The following is a 23,118-nucleotide window of genomic DNA, read 5'->3' as shown; positions in this document are numbered from 1 at the left end:
AGTTCAAGCACAGTTCAGGTCTCTCTCTTACTCAGGCACCAGCGTGGTTTTATTCTGGTGAGATCTGGGAGCACAGGTACAAAGAGAATGGGACAGAACTATGTAGGGTTCAGGAGGAAGCACGTGGGGAAACAGTTTTGGGGGCAGAGCCAGAGAGGCTGAGACTGATTAAAAAGGAAACACGTGTGTGAAGGTAGTATTTGAGTAAAGGGAGAAGTGTAAGATGTGATGTACAGCTGGATGCTTGTCTATGGAGCAAACAGATGAAGAGCTAGAAAGGCTTAGCAGGGCTTGTTCAACCAAGGAATCTGGGCCTGAGGATCAGGTCCTGGGGACTTAGCAGAAGAACACATTTGGACAAAGAGCCAGAGCTAAAGAAGACAAAATCACAAAAAAACCCTGGCTGAGGCTGGAAGGGACCTGGAGACTGGCTAGTCCAAGACCCTGCTCAAAGCAGGGTCACCTAGAGCAGGCTCTCAGGGCTGTGTCCAGCTAGTTTTGAATGTCTCCCAGGACTCCCCAGCCTCTCCATGCAACCTGTTCCAGTGTCTGACCACCATCATGATAAAAAAATAATTTTAAGTGGAATTTTCTGTATTTGTTTGTGCCCACTGCCTCTTGCCCTTTCACTGGGCACCACTGAAAAGAGCCTGGCTCCATCCTCTCTGCACTCTGCCTTCAGGTGTTCATACACACGGATAAGATCCCCTGAACCTTCTCTTCTCCAAGCTGAACAGTCCCAGGTGTCTCAGCCTTTCTTCATAGGAGAGATGCTCCAGCCCCTTTATGAACTTCTTGGCACTTCACTGGCTCACTCCAGTCTGTCCATGCCTCTGTTGCACTGGGGAGCCTACAACTGGACCCAGCACTCTGCATGGATCTCTCCAGCACTGAGCAGATGAGGAGGATCACCTCCCTTGTCCTGCTGGTCACGCTCTTCCTAATGCAGCCCAGGGTGCTAGTGAGTGCAAAGCCACGTTTCTGACTCGTGTTCAACATGGTGTCCACCAGGACCCCCAGATCTGCAAAGCTGCTTTCCCCCCAGGTGGCCCCCAGTCTGTACTGGTACGTGGGGTTCTTCTTACCCAGGGGGAGGACTTGGCATTTCCCTTTGCTGAACTTCATGATGTCACTTTTTTGCCAAGGAAGATTGGACCAGATGATCCTTGAGGTCCCTTCCAACCTGGTATTCTATGATAAGTCCCTGTTTGCCCATTTCTCCAGCCTGTCGAGGTTCCTCTGAATGGCAGCACACCCATCTGGTCTATCAACTACTCTTTCTGGTTTTGCATTGTCTTCAGACTTGCTGAGGGGGTGCAGGGGTAGGCTGTGAGAGAACTTCCTAGGTTTTTTTATACTTAATGAATTCTGTACGTATTTTTGGTGCGCCACTTCACGCATGCGAAGAAACCAATCTGACCTCTCTGAAATCTTATCTTCTGACACTGCAGTGATATTATAGGGGCCACCAGCAGGTTTTGAATTGTCAGTTCAACCTCCAAAGCCTTTCTCTGCTCCTCAGACACTGGACACACATCTAGCCTTTAACGAGATGATCTCAGACAGGTGAGAGATACCTTTCATAAGGCTTACTGCTTCAGGTGATGCCTGCAGAATTTTCTTGCCATCTGCCTTGCTGAAAGCTCTATGTCTGCAAATCACAGCCTCTCTGCTTTATAATCCTGATATTGCCAAAAAATAATTTTTTTAACTGAAGAAAGCGATGCACTACTTTGCCACGGTGTGCCTGGCTGTGTCCCTGGCTGCCTTGGGGGTAGCCTTCCCGCAGCTGGTGCAAAGTTCAAGGATTTGTCACAGCAACATCTAAGTTTTGCAAGCAGTGGAGTTGGCACTCATCCCAGAGCAGAGGATTGGCTCTGCTTTTTCCAAAACAAGGGCTTGTCCCCTGGACTGCTTGGTGCTTTGACAGCTTGTCTCCTTGGCAGCGATCAGCTGGCAGGACTGACAGAAGAGGCCGTATTCATTGACTTGGGTAATCCAGCCAGCCGTGCTGGGTGCTGTGGCAGGCGGAGCAGCCGCTGCGGCAGGCAGCGAAGAGGCAAAATGGCTCTTGCTTTCCTCTTGGCAGCAGTCCTGGGACTTCTTATTGTCAAGGCTGTTTTGTTTCAGCTGAGAAACCCGAGCTCCCCTCCTTGCATCAGGAGCTGGATCCCTTGGTTTGGAGCTGCGTTTCAGTTCGGGAAGGCTCCTCTGGAGTTTATAGAGCAAGCTAGAAGCAAGGTAATGGCTGTGGTGGCATGCCTGCTCGTGGGTGAGTGCTCAGGCTGGCTGCCTGCGAGGGGAAACTTCGGCATTAAGTTTGCCCCTTTCCTGTCGCATTTTATGACATCAGGAGCATTTAGCTGGTGAAGGATTGGCTTTGTACCAGTAATGTTGCTAAGTTGTGGATCTGATCCAGGCATGATCTCTGTGCTGTGATCATCCTGTCTGGACCCAGCACCTCTGCTGTTTTGCTTTTGCAGTCTGGCTATGTGTTAATCTTGGTTTCAGATAATGTGGAAAGCCCTGTGCCAGGCGCTGGGACCAGGAGACTAATTATTTGGATGCCTAAAGTTAGGTGAGATTTCTGAGTACCAGCTGGTGTCCCTCAACATTCGAGAGACACAGGCATGCTTGGCAGGCAACTTTTTCCATCCTGAAAAACTTACCAAAGAAAGACAGGTGTGAGGATTTACCCCCTGGACATGCCTTCCTTTCTCTATGTCTGTCTGGTAGAGAGAGCCGACATGATTAATTTAGATTAGATGTTTAATTTCTAGGCAGCTAATACTAACTGGCATAAACCCCACTTTCCCATTTTCATTCAGTGATGATATCACCTGCTACTGATGCAATACATTCAGCTTCAAGTGTTCAATACTGAAGGATCGCACAGCCCACTACTTGCAAAAACTAGCTAAAAATGAAACCAGTCAGTCTTATCAGTGGAGTTTAAGGGCAGTTCAGCTCAGTTTCAAAAATAGAGGTATGCAGTAGCTGGTCAGATGAACCGGTTTTTAGGCTCCCCTGACTGCATAGACTCGATCTCTATTGTCTATAATGGGAGCTTAGGCATCTTGCTCACATGTAATCATCTAAAATAAAGTGTTCCAATCTTTAATTGAATGTGACCTTAATTGAATAATTAAGTGTTATTGCAGGTTGCTATTAGTTCAAATTTAATTTTATTTTTAAATTAGTTTAAGCACATTGTAATGTTAATTTAAAACTTAAAAAATCTAATTTAAAAACAAACACAGTACAAATTCACTGATTTTTATCCAGCCTGATCATGAGGACATGATGTTATCCATAAAAAAGCAACCTTAGCAATTCAGCTGTATTAAAACAATATTTTATTATCACCCAGAGAGTTTAAACTGTAATTCTTTCTTTAATAATTTACAGTTGAAGGACACAATCAAAATTCAATTGATGTCAAGAGGAATCTTTTCCTCAGCTTCAAAGAGCTTTTGATGAAGCAGGCTTTACAATACAGACACAGACAAAAGAAATGGTTAAAGTCAATGGCATAAACCATGTGAGCAAGGTGGATTCAAGGCTTTTCAATATTCCAAACAGATCAACAGAAAACTTTTCTCACCCTTGTCAGCAATGTATCCTGAAAAAGAAAATCAAGTTCCTTGATGTGTCTAGAGACTTTATGAAAGCCTTAAACCTTTCCATATGTACAACAACTTTGCCAAAAGAAGGTGGTGTGCATATAAATCTAAATGCTGGGCTTTTGATTTCTAAGGCTTTTGCCTGTGAGCAGAAATTGCCTTGACTAAGAAGAAGATGCTAAAGGTGCTTCATTTCCTAATTTCAATTTTTTATACCTACATCTGACAGCCAGTAGATGTTGCATATTTGTTTGCTCATTTAGAGTCTCTACAAATATCAGTGTTCTTTTTCATAATATAGTGTCCTGGTTTCAGCTAAGATAGAGTTAATTTTCTTCCTAGTAGCTGGTACAGTGCTGTATTTTGGATTTAGTATGAGATGAGAATAACATTGATAAGACACTGATGTTTTAGTTGTTGCTAAGTAGCGGTTATCCTAAGTTGAGGATTTTTCAGTTTCCCGTGCTCTGCAAGCGAGCAGGTGCACAAGAAGCTGGGAGGGAGCATGGCCAGGACAGCTGACCCGAACCAACCAAAGGAATATTCCATACCATAGAACGTCATGCTCAGTATATAAAATACAGGGAGTTGGCCAGGAGGGGCGGATCGCTGCTTGGGGACTAGCTGGGCATCGGTTAGCGGGTGGTGAGCAATTGCATTGTGTATCACTTGTCTTTTCCTGGGTTTTACTTCTCTCTCTTTTTGTAATCTTCCTTTTCATTATTTATTTATTTATTTATTTATTTCGATTATTAAATTGTTCTTATCTCAACCCATGAGTTTTACTTCTTTTTTTCCAATTCTCCTCCCATCCCACTGTGGGTTGGAGGAGTGAGCGAGTGGCTGCATGGTACTTAGTTGCTGGCTAAGGTTAAACCATGACATGTAGGAATTCAGAAGTTAATACTTACTGCTGAAAAAGTTTTGAGAGGGCTCTAGGATATTAGATTAAGGGAAAACGAAATAATGATTTATGCATCAAAAACCTTCCCTGAACATAAGTCTCAATAAACTCCATCTATTCTGCTCAAAACTTGTTAGCTATTTTGATATTAATCTTTAAACACCTGTACAAGAAAGAAATTGTTGGTATTAGCAGAACCTTTAAACTAGAAAAGAAAAGAAAAAAAAAAACCCCAACAGTAAAAAGATGCAGGAGTGGGAACTTCTTGTCAAAAAAAATGTAGATTGAAATAGGTAGGATTATGGATTTCTGCAATGTGGGTACTGTGCTATGGCAGCCAAGAGATGCAGTAGATAATCCATCACTTGAGTTCTTTAAATCCAGGTAGGTTGTATTGTTTGAACTGTAATGTAATTCAAATATAAAATGTTAATCTCAGAGAAGGAATCTCTTCTACTCTGCAGGAGGTCCAACAGGCCCCTGTGATGTTCCCTTCTGGTCTGTAAATCTACAAATTCGGGTCTGATTCATGTTCATCTTTGTGCACTTCTGAGCCAAGGTGTACAGAGAGCAGGAAGGACCAGGTCCTCCCTCCTCCTGACCTCGCAGCAGCACTGAAGTCCTGTTGGGGCTCCCATCAAACATGTTAACAAAACAGTAATATGAAATCTTTGTCTGTTCCAGTATGGGCCTATATTCACAATATTCGCTCTGGGAAAACGGTTTACTTTTGTGACTGAGGAAGAAGGAACTGAATTATTTTTTAAATCTGAAGACTTAAATTTTGAACAGGCAGTACAAGCAGCTGTCAAGAATGCAGGTAAATGAGACCTAGCTCTTTTTTAATGGAAATCAGATCTAGTTACCCAGGAACATTAAAGCCCAATCCAAAGCCCATGGGCTTTTTGATCATGCTTGAAATGCTTATCTTGACCCATGACCACGCTGCAAAATGAAGGTGAAATTAAATTCCTTTGTGAAGATCCAGCACTGTAAGCCTGCAAAGTGATTTGGATTCAGTCTCAACGGATCAAAGGTTTCTGAACCAGGGACTGTTATTACTTTTATCATCAGGCAACTCCAGTTTGAGATCAGGTCCTTTTCTGCGGCTAGACACTCCACCGATGTGTACCAGGTTTGGAGCAATAGTATGTTGTCCTATCACTTAATTTGAAAATCAGCTTGTAGCAATAATTAGTTGTTACCCTGTAGTACAACAGTTATTAGAAAGGGATGAGGTATATATCCCATCCACAGTGGCATGCTCCATCAGCTCGTGTGCTTATATCCACGTGGAATCGCACAGACAAGAATTCTTTGAGTAGTTTGGCAATTTTGGACTGTGAAATGAGAGAGAAGCAAGTTGGCAGAAAGATTAAATCACAGAATCACAGAATCCCTGTGGCTGGAAGGCACTGCTGGAGATCGCCTAGTCCAAGCCCCTGCTCGGAGCAGTGTCAGCGACAGCAGGTTGCTCAGGGCTGTGTCCAGTTGGGTTTTGAGTGTCTCCAAGGATGGAGACTCCTCAACCACCCTGGGCAACCTGTTCCTGTGTTTGACCATCCTCATAATAAAAACTTTCCTATGTCTCTGTGGAATCTCTTGTATTCCCATTTGTGCCCATTGCCTCCTGTCCTGAGAAGAGATTGGCCTCATCTTCTTTACTCCCACCACCAGATATTTATCCACACTGGTAAGATCGCCCTGAGCCATCTCTTCTCCAGGCTGAACAGTCCCAGCTCTCTCAGTCTCTCCTGGTGTGACTGAGAGGATGCACTACTATAGCATGAAGACTCAAACTGTTTTTCTTGGATTAATTTATTTTTCATTTCAGTCAGTTTTGTGGAGTGCATGCACATCTCTGTACATCCACACTGAAGCTGGGGGAAAACTCTGCGTTGTTGATTCTGGCACTGAAGGTTCATGAGACAGGAAGATGTTACACAAACTGGTAGAAGCAGAGGGCTCACCAAAATCTTTACAGGATTAGAAGAAAGCTTTCTGGGAATTTCACTCTAGGAAAATGACGGTTAAGGCATTTAAATGAGAGTCACAAGTTACGTGTAAAAATTTTCACTCTATCTTTCACTGAAAATGTACTTCATCTACTTTCCAAAACATTTCTGTTTCTTTTTGTATTTAGTTTCTGTCCCTGCAGAAGCATTTTATCAGAACTATGGTAACCTCTACAGCATGATGAAGGGAAAAATGGGTCCTTCTAATCTGCACATGTTCACGGGCACTTTGTGTAAGGAACTACACGAGCACATGGCACACCTGGGCACGGAGGGCACAGGTGACCTCAATGACCTAGTAAGGTAAGGGAGTTTTGCAGCACATCTGTAATGCATGGGTATCCTATATGGGAGCAGAGATGTTACTGTAAAGCAGGTGGAGCTCAGGCTCTCAGGTCTTAGAAAATCTGTGTCAGGATATTCATTGCTGCTTCACAGTTTCAGGTGGCTCACAGAGTGGGCAGGGTTTCATCTAAAGGTCTTTCTCCCAGCTAGGAGAAACGTCTATATTACCTATTTGGAAGAAAAAAGAAGACACAGTATCTTCCAGCAAACCCTGTTTCCCAAAAGATGGCATAAAAGCTTCACATGTTTATAAAGAACGTAAGAACAGACAAAATGCTTGATCTTCAGCAGGATGAAAACTTTGCCTGCATGTTTTGGGCCAAGCCTAGCCCAAAACTTAAATAAGACCTCTGCAACTGACTTTGCTGCCAGAACTTCATCCTTCATGTAGAAAAAAAAAAAAAATCCCTTTATTGATAGTTTCACATGACAACAACAGAGCTTTTAACTCCTCCTTCTTCCTGATCATCTGGGACAACACCTGTATCTTGCCTGTCCATCAGGACTACAGGTTGAATATTGCCTTTGGTTTGGACCTATTTCTAAGACGTCACATCCAGATTGTCTTTTGCTGACTTTTTCTGCATAATACATCAAAGATACAGCATTTTACTGCAGCTAAAACACTGAGCACCTGTCACTTCAATTACTGCAATTTGGATTAACTGGGGAAAAATGTGGGGGAAAGGGTCTTTGAAACCTCCCAGCCCTCAGTCCCACTGCTCTCAATAATGGGGTGCAAACCCCCACATCCCATGGTGTTCCCCCACCTGTCTTCTGAGATCAAAGTCACATCTGCTTCTTGTGAAAAAATGGACAGTCATCAAATTGGTAGCGTGCTACACCACTGCCTGGTATGGTAATATTGGCTCATATTTTCTTGTTATTTCCCTGTCCGAATCCATCCGTGGTCTTTTACCTGGGCTCAAGTTTCTGAGGGCACGGATGGACCTGTTTTTCTGTGCTCTACTGGCACCAGTACAGACTGTGGGCCACTAAATGGCGTGGGTGCCCATGGTGGCATGGGTGTACAAGTCATGCATGAAGCATGCATGGCTCCCTACTGCATCCCTGATGCAGCCTTGGGGAACAGGATGTTCTTCCCACTGCCATGGCTGTCATGGACACTGGTCATCAAATCCGAATCAGCTGCTATTTGTCTAAAATGAAAAAAAGTCATAGGCTAGTTGATAAACTACAGAATCCCTAAGAGTCATCCACAGTAAATCTGTGCTGAGTGTGATCTGTTCTTAGGGTTTTGCCAGACAACACAGGATAGAAGAATTGGACTGTAATGCCCTGGATACTTGTTATTTAGCTGCCCCAAAATAAAATCCACAGAGCCAGCAGGTGGCTCCACCTTCCTTATGATCTGTAGAAAAGCAAGAACGTGAAAGACCCATTGCCTGAAATACGTGTTGAGCAGCGGCTGGAACCCAGCAAAGACTGCATAAGGGTTTCTCAGAGCCCGAGAGTTCAGGTGAAGAGACCTGGGAAACGAGAGCAGAGTTGGAAGGGTAACAGAGGAGCAAATAGGGAAGGAGTGAGGTAAAAAGAAAACAAAAAAAAAGCATTGTTCAGTCCAGCAAAGCTGCAGCCAGAGGAAGGATTTCTTGGGGTGTCTGGTTGTAGAAAGGGTTGTGCAATGCCTGCAAGGTCCACATGGGCTAACCTGAAATAAGAGGGGTGGTTAATGGGGAGAAGGGGAGCTCAGCGCCCAGAGCCTTTCTGCCACTGCTCAAGTGACCAAACCTAGCTGATGAAGTTCAGCCACATGCCTGAGGTCTGTGTATTTCCCAGCCTCTGCTTAAAATCTGCAGTGAGGGTGTGAGTGAGGTATGAGCCTTGTGCCCGCCCTTCCATACTGGCATGACGCTTGAGTCCCGCACTTCTAGTGTTGGCAATTCAACATGCCACGTCCTGACCTAAAACTGCTGCAACAGCTTCCCTATGGCCTGTAAGTCATGGGGATCTTGTCCTTGCAGGCATGTCATGTATCCAGCAGTGGTGAACACTTTGTTTGGGAAAGACATCTGCCCAACAAGTCAGAGTGAAATCAAGGAGTTTGAAGAACATTTTCAGAAGTACGATGAGGACTTCGAATACGCTTCTCAGATGCCCGAGTGCTTCCTGAGGTAACAGAGCAGAGATGATGCACATGGTATACGCATTACAGGCATTTTGCTTGCTAGGATATCAACAGAGAGACATTTCCCCCGGAGGATGATGCGCTGTCTTTATCAATGCTGCACCCTCGGGTCAGGCAGGCTTTCAGCTAGGTGCTTCAAAAAAGTTCTGACCTCACCTCATGCATTTTCCTGGCATAAAGCAGAAACAACCTTGCTCAGGTGGGCAGGGTCCAGCTTGGACCTGTCAGGGAGAAGCAGAACTGGGCAAAGGGCAAAGGCCTGAGCCTAAATGTGAGTCCCAAGCTGAGGTGGTCACCAGCAAGGCATCTCTCTGCTCCTTCCAACACCTTAGCTGTTTTCCCAGCTGACTGATCCCAGGTTACGTGGCTGCACTGTCGCAGAGCTGACCTTGAGTAGAGGCAACCAAATGCCAAGGAAGGGAGCCTGTCAGTGCTCTCAGGGCCATTTCAGCACCCTGAGCACCTGAAAATAGCTTTGAGAAAGAATTAAGAATGCTCTAAAAATGTGGCTTTTATTTTCTCAGGGGAGGTCATTCTTGAAAAGATTGACCTAAGCAATTGTCCAAAGTCACAATGAAAACCTGCAGTGGAATAGATGTGAAAATCAGTCACAGGTCCTGGCTGCAAGATGAAGTCTGACCAAGGTGAAGGTCTCAGACGTGCTGTTCCTCGTGTCAGTCAACACTACTGTCAGTCAGACTGACACTTGACGATTCATCAACCGACTGCTGCCCAGGGGCTTTTGGAGAGAAATCAAGGAGTGCTTCTCATGGAAAAGGAAATACTGGTTTGTGCTGCCTCAGTTAAGTGCTTCTTGTTTGTTGCTTTTCTTTACAGGAACTGGTCCAAATCCAAAAAATGGCTTCTAAAATTTTTTGAGAAAGTAGTGTCAGATGCTGAAATGACCAACCCTTCAGAGACCACATCCAAGGTAAACATCCGAGGCTACGAAACAAGATGACGTTGTTGTATATTCTGACTGAAGGAATGGAGGGCAGGAATTATTTCAGTACTAGAAGAAATAAGCCAAATATGTTAGCTTTGATAGCTGTATTTTAATTGTCCAGTATTGCTATCACCCACACTAGGACAGACCCATTATTTTAAGTCCTACTCCTCAATTTAGTTTATTTCCTACAATTCTGAGAATTGGCATCTTCCTCTGGGGAATTTTAAGCCAAGGGTTCAGAGCTACGACCTGTCGCCAGCCTCTGGTATCGCAGTTGCAGTGAGCAGTTGAAAGAGGTGAGAGAAAGACCTCTTCAGTTATTTCTCTGAGGGCACCATGCTGTGAAATTTCAAAACCTTACATGTACTATTTTTAAACCCTGGTGTAGAGTGAGTAGATCCTCCAGCAGCCAGACTAGTAGAAAATAGCAGATTACTGGATTGGAAGCCAAGTACCCTAAATCTTGATTGTGTCAAAGCTGTGATAAGCTGTCCCCCTGGTTATTCTCCTTAGCTATGGCAGGAATTCTGTCTATACGGCTGACAAACACAAGGGCAGACTGGCCTGGAAATTTTGACTACCAAATTATTATAGAACAGATCATTAAACAAACCAGGTTTTATTTAGACTTTAAAGGCTTTACATACCACAATTTCTTTCATAAAATAAACCAGAATAATGGCAAGAAAGAGAGGGCTGGAGAGGGGATGGTGGGAGGTAAGAAGGTGCAGGAAGTAAGAGGCATGAACTTGGTGTCTTAGATTGGGTGGGAATTTGGAAAAAAGAGCAGTCATTTTTTATTCAAGGGCAGCCTTTTCCCTCTGAAAAGTAGACAGGAAGCTTTGCCTTGAATGCATCGTTGCCCTGTATTTAAGGAAATACTATAAACAAAAGCTGATCCTAGAACATTACACAGTTGCTATAGTTTCAAAGAATATCAAGCCATTGAAGTAATTGGTTAGGTCACTAACAAAACACCTGGAACTAGGGAGTTCGCTGAAATGTCAGACCATCTCTTCATAACAAGCACCTTTTTGGCAGGAACAGAGAGAACATTTTCTTCATTTCCATTCATTCAACTTGTTCAGTCCCATTTTCAGGTTCTTTAAAGTAGAGAAGTAGAGCAGGAATTAAAAAAGAATAGAGATTTCTTTTTTTCTTTCTTCCACATACAAGCAACAATGGGGCGTGAGGGAACCAAATCCCATAAAAACTTTAAGAAAATGGAGGGCAGTGTGAGTATTCAGTAGGGGTTCATGTGGTGCAGTGACTTCTTCTAGCCCTCTGCCTAGGAGTGAGTCTCACTTTCTCTTAACAGCTGTCATCTCTAGTTTGTGACTGCAAAAAACCCATAACTAACATCACTTCTCTTTGATAAACTAGTCTTACATTATATCCTTGAATTCTAGTAACCCCTACCCTAAACTAGATTTTAATATATTTTTGGAAATACACATTATTATCTTTTATTTATAACAGACACTACTGCAACATCTCCTGGATAATTTGCAAGGAAAACATCTAGCTCCCAATTACAGTCTCCTAATGCTCTGGGCTTCCCAAGCAAATGCTGTCCCTGTAAGTACATCAGCTAGAGAAACACCTTCTCTCTATCCTGTTCAAAAGCCTGTATTTGGGAAGCAAAGACTTTGAACCAGAGGTCACACACACTGCATGTATTCCAAAGAAGGGATTATCACGCCCACATGCATCACTACAAATATACCCAGGCTGCAATGTCACAGAAGCAATGACAAGAAAAGCTCTTCTTGTATTTTTCCTAAATTATGATGTCCCCTATCATAACATTTTGGGAACATAAGTCTCATAGCTATTAAGATCACAGTCTTAAGCTGTGAAGAGCATTTAACTCTATTTTGAAGTACTGTGGCTGTATTATAGTAGAGACTCTATTTTAAATAGCTTGGTGTTACCAACTGTAAAGAATATCAAAAGCATAATATAGAGTAACTTCATCTATGTGTAAATCCTTGAGTGAATTTGGCTCTTTCACTTTGGGGGATCTGCTGCACAAATGCCAGTGTTGCTTCAGGGGAAGAAAAGCAATAGTTTGATTGTACTGCCGCTTAAGTTTTGTCTAGGTTAGAAATGGATTTGGTGGATTAATGATACAGATATATGCATGCTAACAAGCCTGATATATCTAACACAGCTTAGACTGACTAAAGAAATTTATAGGAATTTCTCAGATGAAAAATCCATAGCAACAAAAACATCCTTTATTTACCATGACTATTAAGCTCTTTCCAGCAGAGTTATGTCCGTTGCAGATGTGATTTAGAAAAAAATGATAGTGAGTTATTTTTATTTACTGCTGGTGGATATATCTGTTTTTTCTAGATTGTCTATTACTACAATTTACCCTAAAGGAATTTCAGCCATTTCAGTGAGGTTTCTGTGGATTCACATGTTGGTATAAGTGAGAGGCATAGCCTGCTGTCTGTTATCAGGATAACTGACATTCCTTCCACAACACTATCATTACTTCTGTAATATTCAGCTGTAAATAGACATACAGATACTTCGTTGTTTCTCAGAATAGTCACAACCACTGTTCTGGTGACTGGAATGATGAAAAAAGGCCTTGCACCTTCCAAGGGGATTTTTTACAAGCATGTTAAACCCTTTTATCTGAAACAATTCAGTTATCCCTCCTTAGCCCATGGGGTGAAGCCACAGTGTCCAAGTGCTGTACAAGAAAACTAAGCTACCAGATTTGTTTTGCAGGAGGGCTGCATCCATGTGGGGATATTTGGGAAATAACAGTAAGAGTTCTCATCCCTCACCAGCACAGATGGCCCGCGACCAGATCTGTGTGCAGACTGCATCTCCCACTAGCTCAGCAAGAGGACAGAGACTCCTGGCAGTGCTGCGAGTCCTTCTGGTTTCATCCTACTTAAGAGGATTTTCTCCTTTCCTAAATTTCTTGATTTTCAACTTCATTGCATAATCAGTTAGCAAATTATTTCTAAAGGGGATATACTAGTGCTTGTTTTTCTGTTAATTAAAACTTTTCCTGCCCATTTTAGTGTGACTCACTGTGACAATGTCCTGCAAATTACTTAGCTTCATTTCTGCTAATATTAGTAGGAATTTACTATTTCATTTTTTCCACTCATGCAGGTAAATCTAATCAAACACAATGATTTAGTAATTCATTTTAACACCTAGTTATTTGAAATTAAAGAAAGGATTCTGTGTTTCAAAGCTCAAAGCCAAACCTATATAATGTTCACTAAAGATAAGTACACAGCAGATGACTAGACATAATCTCCCAGGACCTGAGCCCTTAGATGTGGATTTACCCAGGAAGCACAGCTCCCTGTGCATCCCAACTACAACAGGCACATACAAAAAAGTGCAAATGTTTTCACCTGCCTTTGTGATTTGCTACAAAGATAATGTAATTCTGTCCCATATTCCTGAGTTAAAGTACTTTCATCTCTGTTTAGACTGCATTTTGGACCCTTGTTTTCATACTCTCTTATCCTTCCATTTACAAGAAAATCATGGAAGACCTGGCTTCTGTTTTTGGCAAAGCAGGTAATAAATCCAACTGTGTCCTTCTGGAACCTAGAAATTATTTATTCTGTGTTGGCCCAGCACACGGCACACTTGGTTGATGGCTGGGAATAATGAACGTTGCTGCTAAGGGTACTACTGATAACATGGAGACCAGCTCTGAGTTTTTTACTCAGCATATGCTGAAGACATATTTTTAAGCAAAACCACCTTTGATGTTAGCAAAAGAAGGTAGAAAAAGAACCATATGTATTTGTCTTTTCATTCCACACATATCATTTAGACCTAGATTTGTATTAACCAGTCTTGTGCTTTTTTCAAGCATCTATGATCAGGTCAGATGAGGTCTTTCAATTCAGCTGCTTTTCATGGTGTGATGTTCACCAGAATTACAGCTATTCTGTGGAAAAACAGGCCAGGAACTGTTCTCTTTTCTCTCATCTAAGGCCAATTTGTCCAGCATGATTCACCCACCCCGACTAATCTCTTTCCCTCAAAAACCAGTCACCTACTGGGAGCAGTCATTCACATACACAGTCCCCTGAACCATGCTTCGACTTTCGTGGAAGACTCTTAGTTGACATGGGTCAAAACCACATCAAGGAACATGTCAATAATTAACCAACACGGAAAAACATGAACCAGTGCTTAACCCTTTCTCCTGGCCCTGTTTTATTTACTTAGTTAGTTAACACTTTAGTGTTAACATAGCCCAAGAGCTCAGCCATGGCTTCTTGTCTTGTGCCTACAGCCCCTGAGATTTCCATGCAGTGTCCTACTAAAGTACTGAAAAAGTCCACGGGCTCTTAACTTCCAAGATGGCCTTTGTTTGGCCTCTTCTGGCCAATACCATATCTACACCCACTTTAGAGTTATTAAATTATCTTCAGTGGCTTTTCTTAAATTGTACTGATTTTGGTCCATTTATTTACTTTGAAATATAAAGAAAATTTCTGGGTGTAAACAAGGTCTTGAAGTCTTGAGTTATTCTATCAAAAGTTCTAAAGCAAGACATATCAGCATGTATCAAAACAAGTATGAAATCTAATTTTTACACAGAGTCTTCTTTCTCATGCCACGACAGGTAAAGATAAAATAGAAGTCTCTGAAGAGGACCTTAAGAAGCTCCCTTTCATTAAATGGTGCACTTTGGAAGCCATACGGCTAAGGTCTCCAGGTGCAATCACCAAGAAAGTAGTAAACCCAATAAGAATTCAGGTGAGATTTGGGGTTTTTTTTCCCCAAAACCGATGCTGTATGATTTGTCTGGAAAGGGGCCTCCCAATAGATCTGGATAAAATTAAAATAGTAGAGATATTCCACAATCTCACATATATCTTCTGTTTAACAGATTTATTAATCATCATTAATTTAATAATCATTAATTTAAGAGCGGTTTTTCTTCTCTTGCTCACAGTCTTACCTTCAATTTTGAATTGCTTTTAGATTGAATTGAATTGAGCTGGAGATACTGGGCTGATGGTACATGAACTAGTAATCAGACACAACAAGTATAGTAGAAGGGACCACAATTTAGTAACTGATAATACTCCTTCTTTTCTGTTTGTCCTCTTCGCTGCCATTCAGAAGGGAAGTGTCAGCATTCAGGAGTCTAACAAATAAATGTTTGGGAGAAAAATGCTCTCTTAAGGAATCAGCACTCATGCTTGTTTAAGAAATTACTAAAGTCCCATAAAGGTCTACTGCATTATAAGACTTTCTATGAATTTCTTTGCATTGAAGGAAATGCTTAGCAAAAGATTTAGAAAAAAATACCAGCTCACATGGTACATCAAGAAGCAGGAAAGACAGAAATAATGTTTCTATTATTTCAATACCTGAAAAAACAAATTAGAACGAAAAAAGTCTTTCCACGTTCTCCACTGTTTAGGTCTTTCTTGTGGAAAAAAAATGGCAACAGCAAGAAGAAGCTTCAAACGTGATATTCCCACTGTGGCTTTACCATCTTCACTTGTCCTCTGTTAGGTCCTTCTGCTGATGGAAGAGATGTATTAAGGAGGGACTGTTTTGTGAGTTGAACCGGTGATTTTCTCTTTTCTTAGAGTTTTTTCTCCTTTTCAGAATTTCACCATCCCTGCAGGTGACATGCTGATGTTGTCGCCGTATTGGTTGCACAGGAATCCAAAATATTTTCCTGATCCAGATGTGTTCAAACCTGTAAGTTGTCACTCTTAGCATGGGTATTTTGCTGTCTTTTCTCCTCTTCACTTATTTCACAACAAAAGCACATGGATAAATTGGCTTAAAGTTGGGTATTCCCCATTGTCTGGAGGATGGCCTTGTATGCAGAGAAGATGTGCACAAAAAGGAGGAGCCTGTAGGAATAAGCAAGACTTTGAAGTTCAGTTGTATGTTCCAAATAATATGGTACTACTTTATATCACTTTGATCTTGATTCAAAGCTCACTGTGGAAAGACCCCACTGATTGAACCCACCTTGTTTGACTAACCTGATCTCCTTCTATGACAAGGTGACCTGCTTAATGGATGCGGGAAAGGCTGTGGATGTCGTCTACCTAGACCTTAGTAAAGCCTTTGACACCATTTCCCACAGCATTCTCCTGGAGAAACTGGCTGTTCATGGCTTGGATGAGCGTACTCTTTGCTGGGGAAAAAACTGGCGGGATGGCTGGGCCCAAAGAGTTGTGGTGAATGGCGTGAAATCTGGTTGGCATCCAGTCACAAGTGGTGTTCCCCAGGGCTCAGTATTGGGGCCGGTTCTGTTTAATATCTTTATCAATGATCTGGATGAGGGGATCACATGCACCCTCATTTGCAGAGTACACCAAGTTGGGTGGGAGTGTTGATCTGCTGGAGGGTAGGGAGGTTCTGCGGAGGGATCTGGACAGGCTGGATCGATGGGCCAAAGCCAACTGTATCAGGTTCAACAAGGCCAAGTGCTGGGTCCTGCACCTGGGTCACAACAACCCCATGTAACGCCACAGGCTTGGGGAAGAGTGGCTGGAAAGCTGCCCGGCAGAAAAGGACCTGGGGGTGCTGGTGGACAGCCGGTGGAATATGAGCCAGCAGTGTGTTCAGGTGGCCAAGAAGGCCAACAGCATCCTGGCTTTGTATTAGAAATAGTGTGGCCAGCAGGAGCAGGGAGGCGATCGTCCCCCTGTACTCGGCACTGGTGAGGCCGCACCTCGAGTCCTGTGTTCAGTTTTGGGCCCCTCACTAGAGGAAAGACATTGAGGTGCTGGAGCGTGTCCAGAGAAGGGCAACGAAGCTGGTGAGGGGCCTGGAGCACAAGTCTATGAGGAGCAGCTGAGGGAACTGGGGTTGTTCAGCCTGGAGAAAAGGAGGCTGAGGGGAGACCTTATCGCTCTCTACAACTACCTGAAAGGAGGTTGTAGCCAGGTGGGGGTCGGTCCCTTCTCCCAAGTAACAAGTAATAGGACAAGAGGAGATGGCCTCAAGTTGTGCCAGGGGGAGGTTTAGATTGGATGTTAGGAAAAATTTCTGCACTGAAAGGGTTGTCAAGCATTGGAAGAGGATGCCCAGGGAAGTGGTGGAGTCACCATCCCTGGAGGTGTTTAAAAGACATGTAGATGTGGTGCTTAGGGACATGGTTTAGTGGTGGCCTTGACAGTGTTAGGTTAATGGTTGGACTCGATGATCTTAAAGGTCTTTTCCAACCTAAATGATTCTATGATTCCAAGTACTCCCCTCACCCTGTCATTTGTTTGTATAGCTTATCTCCATGTATTTACCCAGGTTCATTGGTCTTTCCAGCCAGATGATTTCTGGTAGGTATTAGCTCTGCTAATTCAGTAGTTCATCTAGAGTTTCTTGATTATTATTCCACTCCAGGTGGCTGTGTGGGCAGGCTTGTAACTGCTCTTTTAGCACCATCCAATACAGAACAGTTTGTCTTTTTTATAGAAATACATCAAGGAGTAATTTAAACAAAATTTCCCTTCTAGCAAACTCTTCACCAACTTGAAATCCCTCATAACAATTCCTGCCTGTTTGAAATCCAAAGCAGAAACCCTGATGCAGCAGCTTATTTCTTTAGTAACTTTATTCATAAAAAGCAAGCTAGCTTGTTTTTTAGAAACTCACCCTTTTTCCATGAGGAATAGGTGAGTGCCCCTTGGACACTGCCATTCCAAATGTATTGCCTTGCTTCATCACTGCTGAGATTTTTTTCTTGCTTTTATTGGATTTTGATGCTAACAGGTTTCCTCTTCAGAAAGGTCTAAACAGCCCTAGCTGAAAAAAAAAACCCAAAATAAACAAACACAAAATTACCTCTTCTCTAAGACAGCTTCATCAGAGGAGTTAGCCATCATAAACTTGACAGGGTGTTACTTGAAGGCCTTGGTAGAGTTGCACTGAGTTTCTGGAGGCTGGTATAGTTTGTCACCCAGCATTCAAGAGATTTACTTCTGTCAGTGTCACCCACCCAAACTGCCCATATTGCCTTGTTCCTTGTGTTGTTCCTTTTCTCTTAAAGCAACTCAGGATGGAGCAAGGAGCCCTCTGGGTACAGACAGCCTGTTTTTGTTGAGAATAGTTCATTTTCTCACATGCTGGCTTGCACCTGAGAATGGGGCTCTGTGATCCTTGCTCTTCTCTTGTGTTACAGCTCATACCTCGTATTTGTCTGTGCACAGCATCTTAGAAATGGTTTGTGTGCAAGATATGCATGAGCCATTTGTGTGCCGTGATACAATTTTGTGGCTGAGGGCAGGTACTGGTTGAACATTTGCTTTGAATGTGCATATATTTAAAAGGATAAAGTTGCATTTTTATAGGCATTTCAATAACTCATGATGCAGGATTTAGAAAAATGGGGAGGTATAGGAAGAATGCTTTAGGGGTGATTTTGAAAACCTCTCCAGCACTTTGAGGCACCTAAGTATGTTTCAAATGGGACCCTCATTTCTTTCCCTGAGTTGGTGCTGACTTTTGAATCCAGACTGTAACACTAACAGGTTGAATGCAAAAAAATGGCATCAGTGCAACTTTGTATTGAGGATTAGCTGTCCAAGGTCATTTTTAGCCTGGAGAAATAAAGTTAAGCTTTATTTATATAAGGCTGATTTGGAAAAAAAAAAGTTTCTTCCCACAGGATCGTTGGAAAGAGGCAAATTTAGAGAAGAATGCTTTCTTGGACAGCTTTGTGGCATTCGGAGGAGGGAACCATCAGTGTCCAGGAAGGTCAGTGAAACAGCTGGGGTTTATTTATTCCCAAACCCTGCAGAGAACAACTCTGTTGAACTGGGCTCCTCTTACACTTGGAGATAAAGTGTTTTCATTGCTTTGCTCTTTGTCAGTCCCCTAATATTCAGTATTATCTGGACCTTGTTTAAACTGATTTGAAAGTAGTTTCACTCCTGGAAAAGTTAAGGTTAAGTCACGATGTAAAAGCAGAATCTGAGACTACTGTATCAAGGGATATCCCCCAGGGAGGAAAGTCAGCCTGTCTCTGCTGCTGCAAAGGCATCTTTTCATCAAGGGAGAGTTGCTCCACTTACTTACAAACATGCCAGTTTACAGACACAGGTGTTTATGTTGCCATAAACCAGTTCTAAACTAACCTAAAGAACATTTCTTTGGTCTGAGACTCTCTTTCCATCCTCTATGATGCCATTGACATCTTTGCTAATCATTAAATATCTTAACTGGCTCCTCACGGTTTGAATCTTGTCTTTGCATTAAGGCCCACGCAACTGTATGATGGCTTCAATTGCAGATCCTGTCTCCCTTCACTCCTCCAGTAATGCCAGGCTCAATGCTTCCTGCATTCCTTCTGCTGTTTTCTCTGCTGTCCCTCCTCCTGGAACAAGTCCCAGGGAGCCAGCTGCTCCTTGTTTCTGTGTTCAAACATCTCTATGTTCAATTCTCTGCCTTCAAAACCTGGTCTCCTCTAAGAAGCAAGGAACCAAGAATCCTTAAAATTAGCCAATTTAACTCAAGACTCCCATGTGGGGCAAGGAATCTAGAAGGTGTTGCAGAGAATCTGCATTCTTGAATCTGCACCCTATAGCAGGCTGGACATGAGTGTCAGATAAACTTTGTGAAGGCATTAAAGGCATAAACAAAATGAATAAAACGGCATTCACCATTTAGGCTTGCCAGAGCTCACTCACTGCTGTACCTCTGTGGCTTGTACCATATTCCTGAGCTAAATATGAGCACAGCCTCATTCCCAGCAAGAGTGACAGCAGAATTCACAAGAGGAATCTGCAGGTACAGGACGAGCTGCAAAACAATGTTTCTGAAAGCTGCTTATTTATATATACAGACCTATTTCTTTGTTCAGGCTATTCTCTGGACTCTGATAATATCTTTAAAATAAGTTTGTGGTTAGAAAGAAAATGATAACATTTCTATATAGACAACAGATGGAGATTCTTTTTCTTGCTGACAGACAAAAAGTCCTTTCAAACCCTTCGGCACTCTACATAGTAACACACACCTTCACATTTTTCACCAACAATTCTAAACGAATAATGTCGTGGTCTTGGAAGAAAGGAAATTAAATCAAGGGATGTATCTAGATCCCAGGTTGCAGATTTCCTTGGTATGACTGAATGAAACAATGATATTTTACGTTTAAGATGCATTTTCATTTGATTCAGTACTGTGATTTATAAATTTAATGTATTAAACATTTAATTTTGCTACTGCAAAAGTTCATTGTGAAATCAAAAGCTAATTTAATCAAACTGAAAGCTAGAAAATAACTTACTTGTCAAATATTCTAGCAAACTGACATGGGTAGAGCTCCCACAAAGCCATGTCTGTGCCATCTTTTTTACCTAAAGGAAAATTTTGATGGCAGTGAAGCTCCTTGTGTCTAACCAGGTGACTATTGCCTGTGAGACTGTGCTTATCTTGCATAGCTGTTGCCTGTTGTCTCCTATCTTATGGTGACATTGTAAACCCCTCAGCACAATGGCCGTGACTTCATTCTTGGACTCCACTTATTGCAGGACCTCGCTCCACAGCTGGGGTCCTGGGTTCCAGCACAACACAAATACGTAGCAGTGCATTGGGGGCAAGATTTCAGAAACCACATCTTTGTCAAAACCCCCTGTCACTAAATAAAACGGGTAGGCGTCACTGGCTCAGAGTTTTTAGAGGAAAACTGCTCTAGGACTCAGTCATGAATATGAAAGACAGGTGGGAACTAAGGGGCATTTATCTGCAAGAAAGCTCATGGTTTCTGCTCAGTACAATGTGCCATGGGAGAGAAAGACACACTGGGACTTTGCAGTTCTGCCTTTCACTCCTGGACCATCCCTCTGGCCACCCTCAGACATGTGTGTTCCTTGTGTCTCAGCATCTGTTTGCAGAGCAGAATAACAACAGCAGCCTGTTGGGAAAAGCACTTTGAGATTTAACGGTGGGAAGTGCTGCAGTCAGTTATCAGTTATATCCATTGCTGCTCAGACAGATTGCAGATGAACCCCGCTGCGGGTACAGAAGTGTCAAAGCTGGTCAGCCCGCATTTGGCTGTGCTTGTGTTTGATGACAGCCCTCTGTAAATGCAGCATTTCCACTTTCAGGGCAACCTAGAGGCATTTTGGCGTTTGGCTGCATCATGGTATACCCATGCCAAACCAGTGAGGTTGGCTCAGAGGCAGGACCTCAAGCACCAGGGCTCCAGGGCCGCACTGTGCAAACAGTGCAGTGACCGTAAGGAGCCCACCTTCGTACGGTGCTGCCGGCATGGAGTTTGGGCTAGTAAGTCCTCCCTGACCTAATTTCCATTGAAATATCTCTGCACTGCATTCCCCCAAGCTCAAGGTCACCAAAAGCTCCCCATCTCAAGGTAACTGCAATGTGAAATCACAGAGATAATTTGGGTCTGAAGCTATGCCAAAACAAACAAGCATCCTCCCACTCCGGAGCACAGGGTGGCTCAGTACGCAGATCTGGATGGCTCTGCAGGAGTTAGCTTGGGTCTCGGGCGGCTTATTAGCTTCCTCTTCACACCTGCCAGGCCAAATCCAGGCTGACACCATGTACAGTCATGTGGCCTTCTCCCCAGTGAATTCTCCAATAGCTGTTTTATCCAAGTTTTCCAGCATCTCTCAGATAATGGAAAATAAACTGCGTAGAAGAGCGAGGTAGTATTACTATTTTAACTAGGTATTTAAGACTTATGTCTAAATCCTGCAAGCAAGTAATCCCATGACCTGGCATAGGTGCATGCTGGTGCCCAAATGCAGAAAGCTCTTGTACATATCAACATTAAAAAAGTAATAGCCTAGAGGAGTTCACCTGCAGATCTTCTCCAGACTGACTAAGAAAGACCTTTCTTGAGAGTTACAGGGAAAAAATCATGCCCTTGGGTCTCATACTGCATTCTAATGCTGACGCATTAAATAATAACTCCCGCTGTCACAGCTACTCTGATGTCATCAGGCTCCCAGCTGTATTATATAACTTTATATAGCACAATTAGTCATATAGCCTTTTCTATATTTGACTGTCTTCTCACTCCTATGAAGTTATTTCAAGTCGGCAAGCGTTAGAAGAACATAAATGTTTATACAGTGGAAAAAATCATAATGATAAGGGGCTGTTTTAAAATAGGGTGTCAGAGGGATACTGTTGGTCTAACATTTCACCGGAAAGAAGGGGCAGCCGCTACATTCATGTTCTTCGCTGAGTAATGAAGCTGAACAAAGCCACAGCATATTTTCCTACTGAAGAAAAACCTTCAGGCAGAACTAAAGCATGGAATGTAAAATGTGTCAAAGACACCCTGTTTCTTATCTGGTGATAACACATGTGTGATCGTCAGGCCAATGTTTTCCTCCCTTTTCTTGCAGGTGGTTTGCTATCATGGAAATCCAGTTGTTTGTTGTGCTATTCCTATACAAATATGAATTTGTGCTTTTGGATGCAGTACCAAAGGAGGTAAAAGATCCATGTATTTATATAGCATTCCACATCTTTATATCCTTTGCTCATCACGCTCAGCTGAACAGCCATGCTTAACTGTGGTTATGTATAATGAAGCAAAATTTTGAGAGGAGTGTTAATAAAACATGTAATGAATAACCTGATCTTTGTTTTAACTCAGAAAACCCAGAGTAACTCCGACAATGTTAGTGGGGCTGCACTGTCTATAGAAGAAACTGCCTACAAGAGTATTTCCTCATCATTGCCTAAATGTTACAAGAGATTTTATATTGCTTTCTGCCACTCAGAAAAACAATGAATATGGAAATGGATTATTAATACTTTAAAGATATTAAATCAGATGCAGCACTCGCAGTGCTCTTCCACTACATATTCAGTGGTGGAAGATAAATTATTAGGGTAAGACTGACAGAGCAGCTGTGGCAGAGAAAGGTTTTACCATTAAGGGAGAGTGGCGCAGTCTCCACTCTCAGCAGTAACTTCCTTGTCCATTTGCACTGTGTCCTTTCTACTTTCCAAAAATCATTGCTCTTCACAAACATGGACTGCCACTAAATGAGCATGTATATTTGTCATAACCTAAACATGACATGCATGCCCTATAGCTAAACTGCCAAGGAGCAGAGGGAGAAGTTTAGAGCGGCATGGGCTTTGTATGGTTGCCCTTTAGCCTGGAAGTTGGA

The 23,118-nt window shown here is 42.6% G+C and overlaps 1 protein-coding gene and 1 long non-coding RNA gene across 7 annotated transcripts in view; one reads left to right on the top strand and one right to left on the bottom strand.

The window, feature by feature from the left end:
- Positions 1-1,703: 1,703 nt before the first annotated feature.
- The window catches only part of LOC115351226 (24-hydroxycholesterol 7-alpha-hydroxylase), a 22,743-nt gene continuing 1,328 nt past the window's right edge, over positions 1,704-23,118 (top strand). The window contains exons 1-11 of one of the 5 annotated variants that reach the window (XM_030037783.2): positions 1,706-2,241; positions 5,212-5,347; positions 6,671-6,845; positions 8,873-9,022; positions 9,874-9,967; positions 11,465-11,563; positions 13,510-13,549; positions 14,613-14,746; positions 15,611-15,706; positions 18,627-18,715; positions 22,342-22,429. In XM_030037783.2, the coding sequence (XP_029893643.1) occupies positions 2,065-2,241; positions 5,212-5,347; positions 6,671-6,845; positions 8,873-9,022; positions 9,874-9,967; positions 11,465-11,563; positions 13,510-13,549; positions 14,613-14,746; positions 15,611-15,706; positions 18,627-18,715; positions 22,342-22,429 (1,278 nt within the window). In that variant the 5' untranslated portion in view covers positions 1,706-2,064. The other 4 variants (XM_030037781.2, XM_030037786.2, XM_030037784.2 and 1 more) reach the window with 4 other exon arrangements.
- The window catches only part of LOC115351229, a 22,715-nt gene continuing 15,298 nt past the window's right edge, over positions 15,702-23,118 (bottom strand). For both annotated transcript variants that reach the window (XR_003926742.2, XR_003926741.2), the window contains exons 8-9: positions 17,615-17,764; positions 15,702-15,864 (exon numbers count right to left, since the gene is read on the bottom strand). This is a non-coding gene — a long non-coding RNA (uncharacterized LOC115351229). The remainder of the gene's footprint in view (positions 15,865-17,614; positions 17,765-23,118) is intronic.

The sequence above is a fragment of the Aquila chrysaetos genome, chromosome 15 (assembly GCF_900496995.4).
Source record: "Aquila chrysaetos chrysaetos chromosome 15, bAquChr1.4, whole genome shotgun sequence".
In the NCBI taxonomy this organism is placed as follows: Eukaryota; Metazoa; Chordata; class Aves; order Accipitriformes; family Accipitridae; genus Aquila; species Aquila chrysaetos.
The sequence above is the reverse complement of the archived record's forward strand: the minus strand, read 5'-3'. Positions and strand labels throughout refer to the sequence as shown.